This window comes from Callithrix jacchus, chromosome 2 (genome assembly GCF_049354715.1).
Source record: "Callithrix jacchus isolate 240 chromosome 2, calJac240_pri, whole genome shotgun sequence".
NCBI classification, from domain to species: Eukaryota; Metazoa; Chordata; class Mammalia; order Primates; family Cebidae; genus Callithrix; species Callithrix jacchus.
The window spans coordinates 191,449,190-191,468,872 of NC_133503.1; the positions used below are offsets into that span (position 1 = coordinate 191,449,190).

At 37.7% G+C, this 19,683-nt stretch overlaps 1 protein-coding gene across 11 annotated transcripts in view; it reads left to right on the plus strand.

The window, feature by feature from the left end:
- Positions 1 to 19,683, plus strand: part of DNAH5 (dynein axonemal heavy chain 5) — a 385,840-nt gene that overhangs the window by 229,272 nt on the left and 136,885 nt on the right. For all 11 annotated transcript variants that reach the window (XM_078365928.1, XM_078365933.1, XM_078365935.1 and 8 more), the window contains 9 exons: positions 1,845 to 1,979; positions 2,815 to 2,922; positions 5,639 to 5,792; positions 7,917 to 8,063; positions 10,748 to 10,989; positions 14,460 to 14,636; positions 15,979 to 16,180; positions 17,059 to 17,201; positions 18,160 to 18,294. In XM_078365928.1, coding sequence (XP_078222054.1) covers positions 1,845 to 1,979; positions 2,815 to 2,922; positions 5,639 to 5,792; positions 7,917 to 8,063; positions 10,748 to 10,989; positions 14,460 to 14,636; positions 15,979 to 16,180; positions 17,059 to 17,201; positions 18,160 to 18,294 — 1,443 coding nt within the window. The remainder of the gene's footprint in view (positions 1 to 1,844; positions 1,980 to 2,814; positions 2,923 to 5,638; positions 5,793 to 7,916; positions 8,064 to 10,747; positions 10,990 to 14,459; positions 14,637 to 15,978; positions 16,181 to 17,058; positions 17,202 to 18,159; positions 18,295 to 19,683) is intronic.

Sequence of the window (19,683 nt, forward strand, 5' to 3'; positions counted from 1 at the left end):
TCACAAGGTCATTGTGAAAAGTAATATCAATGTCAATGTGTGCAAAATAATTGGACCCATACTGATCTCTTGGTGAACATTCTGTGACTCTCCCTTCATACCTACAGATTTAACTGAGTCCAACTCTGATAGGAAGCATTCTTTTAAGTCATTGTTACTTTTATGCAAGTTTATTCACATTTCTATTTTATTATCTTTATTAGAATTTAAATTCCCTGAAGGTAGAAACTCAATTAGAATATTTTTATGTGCTCCATCTTCCAATGACTAGTATTAAGTAAGACATATTACTCCCAATTACCTTAGCGGATAACTGTTTTTTTCCCTATACATCTTTTTTTTTTAATTGTGGTAAAAGCATATAAAATTAAATTTACCATCTTAACCATTTGTAAATGTACATTTCAGTAGTATTAAGTATATTCACAATGTCGTGAAATATATTTCTGTAACTTTTTTCATCTTGAAAAACTGAAACTCTCTGCCCGCTAAACAGAAACTTCTCTTTTTCTCCTCCCTTAGCTCCTGGTAAGCATTGTTCTACTTTTCATTTTTATGAATTTGACTATTGCCAATACCTCATATAAATGAAATCATATAATATTTGTTTCCTTGTGACTGGCATATTTTACTTAGTGTAATGTAAGTTTCATTCATGTTGTAGCATGTGACAGGATATCCTTTCTTTTTATGGTGAAATAATATTCTGTTATATGTTTATACCACTTTTGTTTATCCATTCATCTGTAAATGGACATTTAAGTTAATGGTGCTGCTATGAATATGTAGATATCTCTTTGAGACCATGCTTTCAACTTTTTTTTTTTTGGTTTGTTTTTTGGTGAGACAGAGTCTTTCTCTATTGCCCAGGCTGGAGTGCAGGTCTCATCTCACATCTTGGCTCATTGCAACCCCTGCTTCTTGGGTTTAAGCAATTCTCATGTCTCAGTCTCCTGAGTAGCTAGAATCACAGATACACAATACCATGCTCAGTCAATATTTGTAATTTTCTGGTAGAGATGTGGTTTTGTCATGTTGGCCAGGCTGATCTTGAACTACCGGCCTTACACGATCCACCTTGGTCTCCCAAAATGCTGGTATTATAGGTGTGAGCCACTGTGCCTGGCCCATTCTTTCAATTCTTTTGGTTATACCCAGAAGTGGGAATGCTGGATCATATCATTCCATTTTTAATTTTTTGAGGAACCACCTTTTCCACTGTGATTGGGTAATTAAATTTTGATTATTCACTTTATATAACGCTGAAATTTGACATGATTGAGCTTTTATAAATATATAGTAATTGCATGGTAAAGGGGTGTTGGCTTTCTAATTTGTCCTTATCCTTCCTCCTCCAGGTAAGCCTGCAGCACAGCTGCTTTTTTTCTCCCTGATTCTTCTATCTTCTTACTTATCACGAAAAGGGCACATGTATCTCTATGTACATGACAGTCATGAGTGCAGTCCCAGTTTAATTCTGGTACTGAATTTTAACTTTAGAGATATGAGCTAATTTCCCTATGGATGATTGATTAAGAATAAGCTCAAAGGGATGTCTGTTCTCCAAGGAGAAAATTGTTCCTTTTTCCCTGTCAAGCTATAGAACCTAGTTCTGATCTAAGGGCTTAAGCTAATGATGGCACATGGGAAGACTCTTTGGGGTATTCGCTATTTGCTCAAAAAGTATATCTATATAGAATTTTTTTACTCCACTGTGTGTATGCATTTTCTGAAGGAAAACCAGTATTTATCCATTATTGTAAATAGAATTTCTGTGAGATTCACATGGCTTCTGCAGGTGTATTAATGTTGAAAATAAGTCCAATGTATCTCACATTCTCTAGGTTCATTATGACTTTGGCCTGCGTAACATTCTGTCAGTTCTTCGGACTTTGGGAGCAGCAAAACGAGCCAATCCAATGGATACAGAGTCCACGATTGTCATGCGTGTGCTACGGGACATGAATCTTTCTAAACTGGTAAGGCTCACAGATGGAAATGCTCTACCTACTTGAATATCAGTTCAACTAACTAACCATACATGAGACTTCAAAATATTTATTTAAAACACTCATTTAAAATGCCCAATTGTCAGGTAAAGCACTGGAGAGCATCACTTTAATTATACTTTTTCAGACTTTTTTTTAGAGTAGTAATGACCCCTATTACTCTAAAGTGTGCCTATTCCAATAGAATTGAAATTGATTTAAAATATACACATGTTAAGATGCTGAAAACCTTGAATCATTTTTGTGTTTTAGAACTAAAATCTCACCTTTAAAGTCTGGTAGAGCCTGGTAGGAAATGGTATGTAAATTCTACAAGTGTGTGATACTTTCACACAATTAATTCACAATAGAGACTGATAGTCAATGCCCAGTATCTGTGGATCTATGTAAAGGGTGACAAAGTGATACTTTTTATTTTAAAATAAAAGTATAAACCAAATTGCAATTCACTAGCCCACTACTAATTTCTAATTTAAAAATTATTTTTAAGTTTAAATTAGAAATTGTAGACTTATATGGTATCTACTAGAACTGACTATTTTGTGGAAAGATTGTCACATAGACAGTATTGTCTTTCCTTTCATTTCCTTCCTTTCTTTTCTTTCTCCATTTTCTCTTCCTCTTTAATTTTTTTTAATTTATGGGAAAGATGAGAAAAATATTAGTTAACTTTCATAAATATGTTATTTGGGTTAGTGGTTACATTGCAATAACCATGACTGTGTCAGGCATTTCTAGCTTGTCTGCATATTGCTATGTTTGTGCTAGAATAATTGGTCTGATTTCCCATTCTTTTCTTTTATAGATTGATGAGGATGAACCCTTGTTTTTGAGTTTGATTGAAGATCTCTTTCCAAATATTCTTCTGGACAAGGAAGGTTACCCTGAACTGGAAGCAGCAATTAGTAGACAGGTAATATACTTCACAGGGCATTGAGGGTTGGTGTCTGTTTTGTCTGAAATTAGTGGGAATAAAGTGCTGTGGCTCCAACCTGTGCACTCTGAGCAGCAAAAATAGTAACAGTGAGGCTAACACTGCTGTTTTAAGTGAGGCCAATGCACACTATGGGTTGAACTCCCCTTGCCCTGGGTCTCCTACCATTGCATAGCCACGTGTCCAGCTAGTCATGTGTGGGTAGCCCTGTTATTGGTGGAAACCATTCTACACCAGATTCAGAAATGAAATGTGATTGGTCAGCAGGGGATGGATTGGGCTCAGCTGGCCGCCTCTCTGGAGCTTGGCTTAGCTTGGCTCTGCCTTAGTGTTTGCCGTGTTGCTGATTGTTGGATTCCTGCCTCTGCATGTTATTTGCAGTGATCTCATATGGCTTCTACACTGTCCCTTCCCCCCCAGTAATGTGGCTTCTTACTTAGGCTCTGGGGGTGGGATAGGGTGGGTAAGGTGGAGGAACCCATCACACTATGTGGATTGTGATGTATCTGGATTTTTCCTGGTACTTGGTGCAGCTTTAACTTTTTATAGTCTTCCTAAGAATGAAAATTAATTATGTAAACCATATGCCTCAATCAATTTCCTTTTCTATGAAGAAGAGTCTGGAAAAAAATGTTTTATAGAAGTCATGATTAGCTCTTATTTATAAATTGCACTTCAATTCCTTGAAAATATTTGTAATTAAAATCAAATGTGGACAGGTGCAGTGGCTCATGCCCATAATCCTTGCACTCTTGGAGGCCAAGGTGGGCAGATTTCTTGAGTCCAGGAGTTTGAGACTAGCCTGGGCAACATGGTAAAACCCTGTGCCTGTCTCTACCAAAATTCCAAAAAATTAGTTGGGCATGGTGGCATGTGCCTATAGTCCCATCTGTTCTGGAGGCTGAGGTGAGAGGATCACTTGAGCCTGCAAGGTCGAGGCTGCAGTGAGTAGTGATTGTACCACTGCACTCCAGCCTGAGTGACAGAGGGAGACTATCTCAAAAAAAAAAAAAAAGGGAATAAAATGTGGCAGTGCTTAGTGTATAGTGGCAGTGCTTAGTGTATATTTTGCTTTAAAAATTTAGTATATAAATGTCTGAATTTCCTGATCAGGTAAGAGTGATAATTTGTCTGCAATTGGTTTCTTCATCTTTTGGCTAAACTAGTTGTAATACTACCTAAAACTAAGTATTGGGCTGGATGTGGTGGCTCACCCCAGTAGTCCCAGTGCTTTGAGAGGCCAAGGTGGGAAGATTGCTTGAAGCCAGCCTGAGCAACATAGTGAGACCTCGTCTCTACAAATAAATTTAAAAGTTAGCCTGGCACGGTGGTGCATGCCTGTAGTCCCAGCTACTCATGCAGCTGAGGCAAGAGGATCACCTGAGCCTGGGACTTTGAGGCTGCAGTGAGCTGTGATCACGCCACTGCACTGCAACATGGAGTGACAGAGTGAGACTTGTCTCTAAAAATATATGTATAAAATATAAAAAAGCTAAGCATTAGGAATTAAGATGACTTACATTAGTAATTTGTAGCATATAAAAATCTGAAGAGCAAATCATAGCATAAAGTGATACATGATTATTGTAAAAAATTATTTAAGTAAAACTGAAATCATTATGTACTATGTGTCCAAGCATAGCTTGACTGTTAAGTGCATGGACTGTAGATTTGAACTTCTTGGGCTTAAGGCCACATTCCATAGTTTCCCAAGCTGATCATCTTGGGCAAATTGCTTAGTCACTCTGCTTCAATTTCCTTATTTGTAAAATCAGTATGTTAATAGTATCACTTCTATCATATTATTATAAAGATTTCTACCATGTTTTATAAAGATTGATCTTAGAATAATATTTGGCACAGAGTAACTTCCATATATGCATTGATAGAAACTCTGCAGTGAACATATAAAGACAGCTTGAAATTTATATGGAATTTCAAACAACGTAGTATGCTATCCATTTTTCTAGTCATAAGTATCATCTTTTAAATTAAACATTTAAAATACATTTTGTGGCTGGGCACGGTGGCTCACACCTGTAATCCCAGCACTCTGGGAAGCCGAGGCGGGTGGATCACGAGGTCAGGTGATCGAGACCATTCTGGCCAACATGGTGAAACCCCATCTCTACTAAAATGCAAAAAACTGGCTGGGTGTGGTGGTGCATGCCTGTAGTTCCAGCTACTCGGGAGGCCGAGGCAGAGGAATTGCTTGAACCTAGGAGGTGGAGGTTGCAGTGAACCGAGATCACGCTACTGCACTCTAAACTGTATGACAGAGCAAGGCTCCATTTCAAAAAAAAAAAAGAAAAATATACATTTTGCCATTTGAGTCTTTATTTTTAAGTTGCTCCTCAGATGTTCATTCAATAGAATGCTTATATAAATGTTTTCAATTCCCAAAGACGAATGCAGATATTTCTTATTAGTTTGGGATTACATATTCATTATGTTCAGCCAGATTTTTGTCTGTGTAAATGTGTATTTTTCATACAATTTTTAAATTACAGTAAAAATTTACATTTTAATCATTTTTAAGAAGAATTAAGCACATTTACATTGTTGAGAAACTATTATTGTCACCACCATCCATCTCCCTCCCTCCTTGCGTGTCTGTGTGTTTTTCTTGTAGCACAATGGTAAATTGAGAGTGTCATTGATGTGTTTCAATGTGGGGATTCTCTTATGTTTTCAGGTTGAAGCTGCTGGTTTAATCAACCATCCTCCTTGGAAGCTGAAGGTCATCCAGCTATTCGAAACACAGAGGGTGCGGCATGGGATGATGACCCTGGGGCCCAGTGGGGCTGGGAAGACCACCTGCATCCACACCTTGATGAGAGCCATGACAGGTACGGGGCAGCCAAGGTCAATGCCTGGGCGGCCCATTTAAATAGTTGTGACATCTTTGAATGCCCAAGAGGGACACAGAGGCAGACACATTAATTATTTTTATAGGAGGAAAATATTTTGGAGATAACATATCACGTTAATGGACCAGACAGAGAAAAACATTTTTAGGTGACTTTATGCACCACACTGTGTGTTTTACATATGTTATGTAATTTAATTTTCATCATGATCTTGAGAGGTTGTTATTATTATCCCCATTTTGTATAAAAATCAAGGCTCAAATTAAAAAGCTCCCAAGGTCACAAAGTTGGTAAGTGAAGGTAAGTGAAGAGTTAAGGTCACAGTGCACTAAAAAATATCCCAGTTTTCCCGACATACCATACCATTTTCCAGTAAATGCAAAATAAAACACACTGTCTCCCAATAAACAGAAAATACTTCCAAATCCAACTCTTACGTTTTTGTGTTCTATGTGCAGAAGTCATCCTAATCCCAATCATAAATTGGGATTGAGAATCCCAATCCCATTTGGAATCAGATTTTGTTTTTAGAAGTTAAATAAATGCATTTCATTTCTAGATGTCCCTGAGCCTTACATCTAAAGTCATCTAAGGCTAATGGACATTATGACGTTCATGATTAATTCTTGTGTTCTCTCATTCCAATCAGACATTGATGACTCTCTTTCTAAAAATATTGACATTCCTTAGACATGACAGAGTTGAATTCCAAAATGTCACAGAACCTTGGCTGTTGGAATGCAAAACATATAGCAGTGCATTGAGGTTTTAGGAGCTGACTGAAACCCCACCCAGCAAAAAGGTATCTGGGTAGGCTTTCAGTCAGCTCATGGAACCTCAGTGCACTGCCACTAGTGCAAACTGGTACATTGTTGGTGGTGGCTGAGGATTGCCAGTGTTTGTGGTGGGACCCTGCACATGTTGGATTTGGTCTTTGTTTCCTCAGTTATTGGAGGAAGTGAATTCTGCCTATCTGGACTCTACCAGGATGTTCTCAGACTGAGGCACACTGTGTGCTCAGCTAACACCTACCTCTACCAAAACTGAGCACTCCATCCTGCAGGACTTATCATGTGGTTTTTCATGTATGCTATTAAGATTCTGTTTTGGGACTTTCATATTTTTAAATGATTGTGTTCTTCCTCAAATTTTTCTTAATATTTTTGTTGCAGTAATGAAGCTGCCTTCTGTTAACAATAAACTATGGATGCACAGGGTACAGTGACTTGAACAAAATGAGCACTAAATATTAAACAACATAGATTCATTATGTCTGATATGTCTCAATTATGTGATCTGTATGGCGTCATTGATTTTGGAGAAGTTCCTTGCAAAGATGAATTAATCATTAGACTATTTGCTGTTTATGAACTTGGTTTGGGTTTTAGTAGTAGAGGAAACATTCATCTTAAGTAACACATTGTTTCTCACTGAAAACGTTAATAATCCAAAAGATTGAGAAGATAATTGAACTTCTACTGAGGAAGTACAAGACCCATGCATATTATTGTTCCCTGGTGTAGCATATATCTCATCATCAAGCGTCTTTAATATTCTACACTTTGAAGATCTGTCGGGTTCTGTATTAGAAGCAGGACATAGACAAAGACAGAGATAATTATAATTCAACAGGGAATTGCTATAAGGAAGGTTTGGACAAGTATCCTGAGTATCCTGTGAGTAGGGGCCAAGGAAATCAGAAAATCCTCCAAGGAATTATAGAAAGGCACACAGAACAGGTGCTACTTCATCTGAGGCTTGAGGGTAGAGTATCAGATTGATAAAAAATATTTTTGGCAGAAAAAAGAGCCTGTGTCAGTAGGAGGAATCGGAGAGAACATGATATACCCAAGGAAGTGCTTTGGCATGGATGAAATGCAATATGCAATTTTCCCTACAGAAGATAAAAAAATGTTTTAGTCAATCAAGTATAATGAAGCTAATTTTGGTAACTTAGAATGCAGTAAGACATATTTTCAGTGTAGTTCTGCAGTTTTCATATTTTGAGCACCTGCTGACAGTACACCACAAATTAGTGCAATGTTGCTTAATGATGGTTCAATTCCCATCTGAGATGTCTACAATTGGATTTACTTGGTTCAGATTGTGGAAAACCACACCGGGAAATGAGGATGAATCCCAAAGCGATTACTGCCCCACAGATGTTTGGTCGGCTGGATGTTGCAACAAATGACTGGACTGATGGGATATTTTCTACCCTATGGAGGAAAACATTAAGAGCAAAGAAAGGTAGAAGATAAATTACAAGTATTATTTTTGATATATATTTCTAGATAAAATCCTTGGAGGCTATACAGAATTAGTAGAACAACTGTATTCTCCATATAATATCTTAGCCAAGACTAACAAGTCATAAATCATAAATTTGTGAATGTTGAAATAATGAAATTATTCATTACAGGAGTTACAATGCTCCCTTTTTTGAAATAATATTTTCTGAAAATATATGTCAGTATCCCTGTGATACCTTAGAATAAAATAGATGGAAAAAGCTGTTAAGGAAAATTGATAGTATTGAATAAAGTGATTTTACCATAGCTATTTTCACTGAATATTTTACCAATGTTGCTCTCATTTAAGTAGTGCCTATTTTTAAAGAATTGATTTCTGTACAAAATCGCAGGGAAAATGGGTTATTTGGGGGAGAAAACTGTGTATAGCAAAAGTGAAGTCTACACTGAACTGATAAATTATTCTGTGTGGATGGACATTAGTGTTCGGTTGTTTAAACAAACTCATTAAGGGCCAGCAGTTCAGTGTGAATAGTCTCTCACTTATGGACTTTGTGAATAGAACCCAGTGTTCTCAGAATATAAACTCGGAGGGAAGAGGTGATACCAGCTCCCTTCTCAGTTGATTTCCTCACTCCTGAGTGAGCAGGTGAAAGGCACAGTGAATACAATTGCAGAGAGAAAACCGCAGGGGAAGGAGGAGATATTTGGGCTTACTTCCTGGGTCTACCCTCTGGGCAACTGTGTCCTTCTGAAATATGTTTAAAGTAGTACCACTGAAGTTCTCATTTAAGGAATGTAGCTGATAAAACTAATACTGATTGTCCAAAGAGAAATGAAAATGCTTATTCCAAAAATGTGCTCATATTAGAAATTGTTTTTGTTCTACTGGAAAGAAAGAAACTTTAATTTCTGATTTGTTCCAGTAATTCATTGTAAACACAGACCCAGTGACCAAATGTGACTTCAAAGAACAGGAGCTCAGAGAGCTTTTTTCCCCCTTCTTTTCACATAAAAAAGGCAACATGTGCTTTTTCTTTCAAAGTGAGTCTAGTGATTAGATCACCATTTTACTTGAATTGCTAGTTGAATGAATGTGATTAGGATTTTCAAAGCATTTTATTTGAAATAGACTATTCCAGAGTTGTTGGATAGCAAAGACAATTTAGAGCCATATGATAGGTCATGGTGTTGGTGAGTAAGAGAAGCTAGTAGCTGAGAAATGAAGAGTAGTGCTACCATTAAATCAATTACCTAAATTGGCAGTGACATTCTTGTTGAGCATTCTGCCGATGTTTGTCATTTTCTCTACCTCCCAGTATCTCCTTATGTGACTGCTGTCAGGTTTTGTGCCCAGTGCTCTTCTGAAATTGCTGTATCAAGGACATCCCTGACCTCCAGCTTGTCAAATACAAATTGCCAGTTCTCAGTCTGGTCCTGCCCTCAATAGCATTTGGCATGGTTGATCACCCGCCTTCTTGAAACCCTTCCTTCCTTGGGCTGCAGGGGATTCCTCATCCTGCTAGCTCTTTTCTCCACTTCTACTTCCTTGAGAACTCTGGAAGAGTGGGGAGCAAATACAGGAGACCAGGCCAGAAGCTTACAGGGCCTCTGTCTCAGCCTTCCTCTCTCTCCACACTTATTAGAAGAAACTTACCCAGACCCATAATTTTAAATCCTATCTCTAAACTGATGGCTTTCACATTTAAATCTCCAGCCTTAGCCTCTCTCCGGAATTCCCAACTTGATGACTCTATGAGGATCTCTATTGAATGCCTTAGACTTAGGTGGAAACTAGAATGGGTGCCATAGCTCTGTCTTTCCCACTGTCCTCATATACCTCTCTCCCTCCTCCTCTTTTTGCCATTAAGGTTTAACTTCTTATTGTTCCTGGAACATAATCACCTTAGTTTGGGATGCTATTGACTGGGTAGTTTATAAAAAATAGACACTCATTTCTCATGGTTCCAGAGGCCGGAAGTCTGACATCAGGGAGACAGCATGGTCGGGTTCTGGCGAGGGCTTTCTTCAGAGTTGCAGTCTGCCAGTTTCTTGCTGTATTGCACGTGGTAGAAGGGCAAGAGAGCTCTTTTTATAAGAGTACCAGTCTCATTCCAAGGGCATTTTGGGGGAACACATTCAGTCCATTGTATTACTTTAAGCCTGTACCTGCTTCAGGGGCTTAGCACTTTCTGTTCTTGCTGTCTGGAATATTCTACCTCTAGATCTTTGCATCACTTCATTCTCTTCCTGGAATATCTTATCCACTACCTTATCTAAACCATGCCCCATGCCCTCCTTCTACTTAATTTTTCTTATGTTAAACTTTTCTTTGTTTGATGTCATCTCTACTCCTTAGAATGTAGATGCTGCAATAGCAGGACATTGTCGCATTTATCACAATATCCCCAGCCCCTAGAACAGTGACATATGCAAGATGCTCAATGAATATTTGTCCAATAAACAAATGACTTTTTGATTTAATTATGGGCCTCGACTCCTACATCAAGATCTTTAAAAATCCTATGTGATAAAACAAGGTAATCACTTAGAGCAAAACTTTATTTAAAAGTTAGAGAAAATTACATGGAATATAGTACTTCTTCAAGCTATTTTATACTTACATGTATATGCACTGCATGTGTGTATGTATTTTTTTCTCCCTTTGGTGGGGCATTCTAGGGGAACATATCTGGATAATTCTTGATGGTCCAGTAGATGCTATCTGGATTGAAAATCTGAATTCTGTTTTGGATGATAACAAGACTCTAACCCTCGCCAATGGCGATCGGATTCCTATGGCTCCAAACTGCAAGATCGTTTTCGAGCCTCATAACATTGACAATGCTTCTCCTGCCACCGTCTCAAGAAATGGAATGGTTTTCATGAGCTCTTCTATCCTTGATTGGAGTCCTATTCTTGAGGTATAATTGAATCCTTTTTTGTATAATTAAAAAGGAAAACAGATCCTTTAGAATTCTTTTACTGTATGTGCCAGTTTTTCTGCAGATGGCAGTGTAATTGCATTTTTATGCTGTTTATGGAAGATACCTTGAATGCACTGGGACATTCAAACCCTGATTGCTCCTAACATGTTTCTTCGTTACTCTTCTAATCGCTTTTGAACTGAGATTTCCAACCTGTAGGTTATACAGTAATTGCCAGGCCTGTATGAACCAACAGTCTTGCAAAACTGTGTCTGAGGACTAAGTAAAATTTAATTTGGTCACTTTGGGGATTCATGATATTTTTGAAAGATACACATTCACATAAAGTTTAGGAGCAACTATCTGAGAACATTAACTTGAAGACAATTTATTAAAATTGCATATAAGGAATTTTTATGAGATTCATTAATTATAACATTAGTTCTTTATTTTGTACTTTTAATCTTCTTTATTCATCATGAAGGAAAACACAGAATGAGATAATGATTAGAGTTACGACTATCACTGACCTTACAATTTAAAAAAAAATCACGATTCCTTCTCAAAAAAAGAAAAGAAGGGAAAAAAAGTCCAGAAGACTTCCTCAAAATTACTACTTTCCTGCTCAGAAATCTTTATACTTCTTACCACTTCCAAAAGTTACATCAAGAAGTTCAGCAAACAACTCACACCTAGCCAGACAGAGGCAGTTGTGTAGAAACCAGGTGGAATTCCATTAGATCATATGAAATGTCATGTCACTTAACACTGGATACCTGCTCTGTGTGTATACATTGCACCTCTTTGGCTCATTCATACCAGTTTCGCCTTTACTGTTATAAGCTTCCCTCACACTACCAGAGACATGAAGTTATTATAGTATGGGCAGTTCCTACTCCCTTACATTAAAAAACATATGTATTAGAAGATTTTTAGCAGTGTATTCTTTAAAAGCATTTTCAAAATTATAAAATGCTTATAACATAGTAAAAGTGTATAACAAACGTATTTGTACACCTTACCATGTTTAACAAATGTTGACACTTGGCCACATTTGCTTAAGTTATTTTTAAACAAATAAAACATTCCATATATAGTAAAGACATCGGTCTTTAATAACATTAGTTCTAAATTTGAACTTGGCAATAATATTTCAGATAACATCTCATCAATTCATGATCGGGTGTATTATTTTACTACCAGCAATATATTCTAGAATTTATTGATCAGAATTATATCATAAATAAATGCTTTGTATGCTTACATATTTTGCTAGATAAATAATATCATGTAAGGCAGAATGTTTATTAGATAAGCCACATGAAAAATCTTGTTATATACAGTTGGTTAAATTTATTATTTTCATCACCTAAGTTTTTTGAAGTTGATTTTGATTGAAAACGTATGAATTCCTAATTTAAATAAAGTAGATGTTTATTTTACATTATATCATTACATTTTGAAACTTTTATTTCTAAATGGTTATATCCTAACTTTTTATTAATGTCTTTCCAGAATTTGCTCAACTCTGTTGCAAAAGCCTTTAGCTTTGGTATGATGATGTGAAGAAGGAGGGAATCATATTGCAAAATGATACTGATGTATAGTTGAATGTGTCACTAAAAATAGTTGTAAAGGTTTCAGATTTCACAATAAATTATCCATTCATTAAGGATAATAAAAGAAGAGGGTTGCAACCTTGTCTTTGTAAAAGTAATCACCAATGACAATTCTTTAAAATACAGTGATTGAGTTGCATTTCAATCCTACCAAATTAGAATCTCTGGGAGGCAACTCAGGATTGCTTTTTTTTCTTTTCTTTTAAGGGCCACAATATATATATTTTTTCAATAGACAGGCTTGGAAACCACAGGTTTCCAAGCAAAGTACGAGTGAAAATGTATATATGTGATTTTTCCAAAACACTTTAATTTTACAAAAGTTTTTGAAAAATACTTTACACAACTAGCTAAGGAATACTAATTAATGCATGAGTTTGCTATTTATAACATAAGCTTTTGCTATAGTCTGTCCATATTGAGACTGAATAAGACCTTTACATTAATGCTATGCCCACCTCATAATATTCTATATGTTTTAAATAATGCATTTTCATTTTGGAAATTGTTAGGAAGAGCAAGCCTCATGAAGAATCAGGTTGGAAATGTTTAGAACAGGGAAGCCAGCTCTGAGAGGTATTAGAGGGCAGAGCAATTGCAAAGTTGTGCTGCTGGCAATCTGTCAGCTTCGGGGAGCCAAGCTGGTTACCTGCCCTAGTGAATGTCGTCTTTTGGTTCCATCAACTCAAAAATGCTGTGTTATGTTCTTGTCGAGGTAGAATCATGGTAAATTCATGAACCAATGAATAATTCAGAATCAACATTTTATTGCTTCTGTTCAGAGTCTCTAATTGTTTCTTGGAATATTGAGGTGAAGAATGAGCTGATCTCTTGACCTGAAGAGAACTTGCCTCATCTTAAGGAAATGTTGTATGTTAAGTGGTATTTTGTTAGGAATGACATGCAGTTTCTTAACACCAGGTTTCTCAAATGACTAAATCCTCCATTTTCATAAATATTCTTTGATATTTTTCTATATTGTTTATTGATTAAATTAGAAGAAATAAAAGGAAACAACTAATTGTAGTAAATCTTTTCTTTTCCATTAAAAATATCTGGGGGGCAGGCACAGTGGTTCATGCCTACAATCCCAGCACTTTGGGAGACCAAGGCAGGCAGATAGCTTGAGGCAAGGAGTTTGAGACTAGCCTGGGCAATATGGCAAAACCCTGTCTCTACAGAAATTACAAAAATTAGGTGGGTGTAGTGGCATGCACCTGTGGTCCCAGCTACATGGGGAGCTGAGGCCAGAGGATGACCTGAGCCTGGGAGGTGGAGGTTGCAGTGAGCTGAGATCATGCCACTGCACTTCTGCCTGAGTGACAGAGTGAGATCATGTCTCAAAAAAAGAAAAAAAAATCTGGGTTTGGATAGCCTTTGTTCATCTTTTATTCTTTACTTTTCCCCCTGAGTTAATTCCATAGATGTGCCTTCTAATTTTTCCAGTATATTTTAATCAAGAGTTGAAGACTATTCCTCCATCTATGAGCATATGGGAAGTGTAGTAGGTGAACACATGGGCCCAGGCTTTCTGGGTCTTAGTTCTGCTCTTGCCACCTGCCTGCAGTAGGCTTCTGAGCAGGCTACCTACACTTCCTGGGCCTCAGTTTCCTCATGTGTAAAAGGAGGATAGTAACAGTTCTTACCTTGTAGAGTCGTTTTGAGGAGTAATTAGGGTTGGATTAATACATGGAAGAGTTTGTAGCAAAGCCTGGAACATCATGTGTGGTATAATCTTAGATAATATCATTATTAATGGATACTTTTAAAAACTGTTGTCCCCAAATGACCATTTTTCTAGTGTCCTAATATTAAGTTTCATGAATACACTGATCTGTGAACTGACAGGGTTTTCTTAAGAAACGCTCTCCTCAAGAAGCAGAAATTCTTCGTCAGCTGTACTCGGAGTCTTTCCCAGACGTGTATCATTTCTGTATCCAGAACTTAGAATACAAGATGGAGGTGCTGGAGGCCTTTGTCATCATGCAGAGCATTCACATGCTTCAAGGACTGATTCCTCCAAAGGTAAATTGCTCAACTTTCTAGAGAAATTCTCTCTTATTAACTTAGCCATGCTGTGCAGAGTACCATAATTGAAATTAGATTTGGTTAGAGCTGTTGGGGAGGGGGAATACTTCAAACATGGATCCTATATATTTTGGTATTTTTTCATATCCCTTTAAAAAGATAAAGCTAACCGTGGATTTGGAATTTAGTTACAGGTTAACAAAGTCATGCAACAGGTATCCCCCAATTATTATTATTGTGTGTGTGTTTTAATTCTTATATTTTGTGGGTACGTAGTAGGTATATATATTTATGGGGGTACATGGGGTATTTTGATGCAGGCATGCAATGTGTAATAATCACATCAAAGTGAATGGGGTATATATCACCTCATTCATCATTTCTTTATATTATGAACATTACAATTGAACTCCTTCAATTACTCTAAAGTGCACAACAGATTACTGCTGACTGCAGTCCCTGTGTTGTGCCGTCAAATACTAGATCTTATTCATTGTATCTAACTATATTTTTGTATCCATTAACCACCCCCATTTCCCCCTCCTCCCCACTCCTCTTCCTAACCTCTGGTAACCATCATTCTTCTTTATCTCCATGATTTCAATTGTTTTAATTTTTAGCTCCCACAAATGTGTGAAAATATTGAGAATATACCAAGTTTGTCTTTCTGTGCCTGGCTTATTTCACTTAACACAGTAACCTCCGGTTCCATTCATGTGCAAATGACAGCCTCGCATTCTTTTTTAGGGCTCCCTTGTGTATATGTACCACTTTTCTTTATGCATTCATCTGTTGATGGACACATAGCTTGTCTCCAATTCTTGACTGTTGCGAACAGTGTTGCAATAAACCCTTTGTTATTTATTTATTTATTTTTGAGACGGAGTCTCGGTTTGTCGCCAGGCTGGAGTGCAGTAGTGTGATCTCGGTTCCCTGCAACCTCTGCCTTCTGGAATCAAGCAATTCTCCTGCCTTAGCCTCCTGAGTAGCCGGGGCTACACCCAGCTAATTTTCGTATTTTTAGTAAAGACGATGTTTCACCATGTTGGCCAGGATGGTCTCCGTCTGTTGACCTCGTGATTCGCCCGCCTCGGCCTCCCAAAGTGCTGGGATTATAAGCGTGACCTACCGCGCCCGGCCAAACCCTGTTATTTTTAAAGACAGCTTGGTATTCGTAGAGCTCAGTTCCTCATTTGTTCTCCAGTTTTATTCATCCTTTCCCTTGTTCTTGGAGGAAAACTACTGTCTTGTTTCTATGTTTACTGTTTTCATTGCAACCCTAGAGCAACGTTTAGGTTTGAGAATCAAGTAGTTAAAAAAAAGTTTCTTTCCTTCTCAGGAGCAAGGCGGGGAGGTGAGCCGGGCACACCTGGGGCGGCTGTTCGTGTTCGCGCTGCTGTGGAGCGCAGGGGCGGCGCTGGAGCTGGATGGCCGACGCCGCCTGGAGCTCTGGCTGCGCGCGCGGCTTGCGGGGACACTGGAGCTGCCGCCGCCCGCTGGCCCTGGGGACACCGCCTTCGACTACTTCGTGGCGCCTGACGGTGAGGACATCCTCCTGTCCAGACGAAACACATGGGGGCCGTTCTTCCCTAAAAGGCCAATATTTTTACAATATATATGTTTTTCTAAATGAGAATTAAAATTCTTGGCTGTAAGATATGAAAATGTTCATGTGTGACAAAAGTGAACAGTGGTTTCTTTTTAAAAAAATCTACTTTGATTATATTTCAAATGCACAATTTCCTCTTGTTAAATATATAGTGCACTAAACTTTCAATGAATTAAGCAACATTTAAAAAGCCAACTCAGATCCATTTCTGACATTCATTCAATATAATCAGCAATTTATATAAAAGTTACAAAGTTTAAAGTATATTTTTGTCAAATATGTGTGCATCTGTAGCTGTATATCTTTATCTCTGTATATATACATACATTAATGTTGATGTGTTTATAAATATATATAAAGTATATTTATACAAAAAATGAAGTACATATATACAGGTGTATAATATATATTAAATATTTAATATATATATATGTATGGGCCTAGGATCTTTTGCCTAGTGAAAAGTGTGTGTGATTAGACATTTGAAAATGATTAATGATTTTAGATACATGCTATTCTCACTCTGTTCTGTAGTTTTATAATACTTCATATTATTGAAAACTAATCTATTTCTTTAAAAATTTCAAAATACTTCCTAGTATTTCCTAGGTTTACCACCTTGAAATTGTTCCTTGGGACATTTTGACCCAGCTGACACATGCTTGTGTACTTAGATCTCTAATTTTAATGATCTTTATTTTATGGGGAGAATTTGGAAGGTGACCTCATAAGATTTCAGGGATGTCAGCTCATTACAGTTGGGAGTTGAATTATTACTATGGAGATGGAAATGTCCCCTGTTCACCTCAGGTACATGGACACACTGGAACACGCGTACCCAGGAATATCTGTATCCGCCTGATACCACCCCAGAGTATGGCTCTATTCTGGTGCCAAATGTTGACAATGTGAGGACTGACTTTCTTATTCAAACCATCGCTAAACAGGGCAAGGTATGGCTTTTAATTTTTATCCACAGTAGCATGTTTTAAAATGTCTCTTAAAGACATGAAGCATCCTGCATTTATTTTAAAATGTTTTATATTGCAGTTTAGAATAAGTGAAAATGTTACCTAAGCTACTATTCTTCTTTTATTATTCCCCACTAAAACATGAGTTGAATAGTTCTAATTCATAAGTAATTATTTCTTATGTATCATTTGACAGAAAGTACATTGTGATTTGCTTTTCCCCAAAGGATTCCTTCAGTTTTGATCACTGAGCTAGTTTGCTAGGGCAGCTATAACGAAGTACCACAGCCTAGATGGCCTAAACACAGCAGTTACCCTTCCCTCTGTTTTGGAGGCTGAAAGTCCAGAATGAAGGTGTGGGCAGGGTTGGATTCTTCAGAGGCATCTCTCCTTATCTCATGGATGGCTGCCTTCTCATTTTTTTTTTTTTTTTTGAGATGGGGTCTCTCTCTGTCACCCAGGCTAGAGTGTAGTGGCGCAATCTTGGCTCATTGCCATCTCTGCCTCTTGGGTTCAAGCGATTCTCCTGCCTCAGCCTCCCAAGTAGCTGGGATTACAGGTGTATACCACCACGCCTGGCTAATTTTTGTATTTTTAGTAGAGATGAGGTTTCACCATGTTGGCCAGGCTGATCTTGAGCTCCTAATCTCAGGTGATCCACCTGCCTCAGCTTCCTAAGGTGCAGGGATTACAGGTGTGAGCCACTGCGCCTGGCCACAAATTTCCTCTTCTTATAAGGACACCAGTTAGAGTGGACTAGGGCTCACTCCAGTGACCTTATTTTACCTTAGTTACCTCTTTAAAGACCTTATCTCCAAATTGAGCCACCTTTTAAGGTACTAAGGGTTCAGGATTCAGGATATAAAATTTGGGAGGGCAAATTCAGCCCATCACACTCATTCATTTTTTGAATTTTTTTTTTCAACTCCCTCTATTTTAGGCTGTGCTGTTAATTGGCGAACAAGGAACAGCCAAAACGGTCATGATTAAAGGATTTATGTCAAAATATGATCCTGAAAGTCACATAATCAAGAGTCTGAACTTTTCTTCTGCAACCACCCCACTGATGTTCCAGGTACTGGCTCTTTGGTGTGGCTCAGTAAGCCCAAGTTTGTGATAAACTTTGGAGGCCCCAATCTCTACTAGTTTGCTTTGTCTGAATCTCATCTGAACTCTCATAGCTGTGATGAATCACCCCCATACATCTTTCATTCTTTCTATTATTCAGTTGCAATAGAATCTTTCCCTAGTTATAGTATATCATCTTAAATTATGGAAAAATATAAAGCTTATATAAAGTGCTATAGGTCTCAGTACAGTTTAAAGTATCTGTATAGAAAATACTGTGAACATGCAAAACCCAAAACTGAAAAAAATATCATTTATTCCCCCACCTACATCTATTTCCTCTCCCTAGAGTCTGCTTGCCTGAAGGTGTTCCTAATACACTTTAAGGCTAGTCACTTTGAAATCATCTTTAATGAGTCCCTCTTGCTCAGGTCTCAAAGGCTGTTAATGTACCAAAAGAAATACATTTCACATCTCTTTCTTTATCTTCATGCTCCTTGTTTACCTCTAGGTAATCCACTTCTGCATGATTGCATACCAGGGTATTGACATGGAAGAATTCCAAGCTACAGGTGGTTCAAGTTGAATTCTCTTTCAGTCTAGCTTTTTTTTTTTTTCTTTTTGAGATGGAGTCTCACTCTATCACCAGGCTGGACTGCAATGGGGTGATCCTGGCTCACTGCAACCTCCTGTTTTCTGGTTTCAAGCCATTCTCCTGCCTCAGACTCCTGAGTAGCTGGGACTACAGGTGTGTACCACCATGCCCAGCTAATTTTTTGTATTTTTAGTAGAGATGGAGTTTCACCATGTTGGCCTGGATGATCTCCATCTCTTGACCTCGTGATCTGCTTGCCTCGGTCTCCCAGAGGGCTGGGATTACAGGTGTGAGCCACCGCGCCCGGCCAGTCTAGCTTTTATACTTCCCAATCCCTGTTTCCTAAAATGCCACTTTAATCTTCCTGTTCCCTAACATTCCACTGTGGCTCCCATGCTCAATTGCCACAAGGTATAAAATCTTAGACCCTTGGATATGAATTATTTTACTCTGTTATCACGAAGTGTGAGAGAAAAAAATTCCTCAAGTTAGCATTGTTTATTTTTTTCCCAATGAAACCACCAGGAATGTCCTAGATTTGCAGTGGTGTAAATGGTTCTTTTCCTCTTGGTCCTAAATTGTACAAGACCTTATTGAAACTGAGGAGGAAATCCTAAATGCCAGCACATGCTTCAGTGATTTCTCTCATATTTTTATGAGAACATTAATATATTGTCAAAAGACCTATGTCATAAATTGAAAATGGAAGGGAAATTTTTAGGGGAACACATATCCAAAGAACTTTGCTTTTAATGAACTTTGTTGTTCTGTAGTTGTTGGAATGAAAATATCAGAACAATG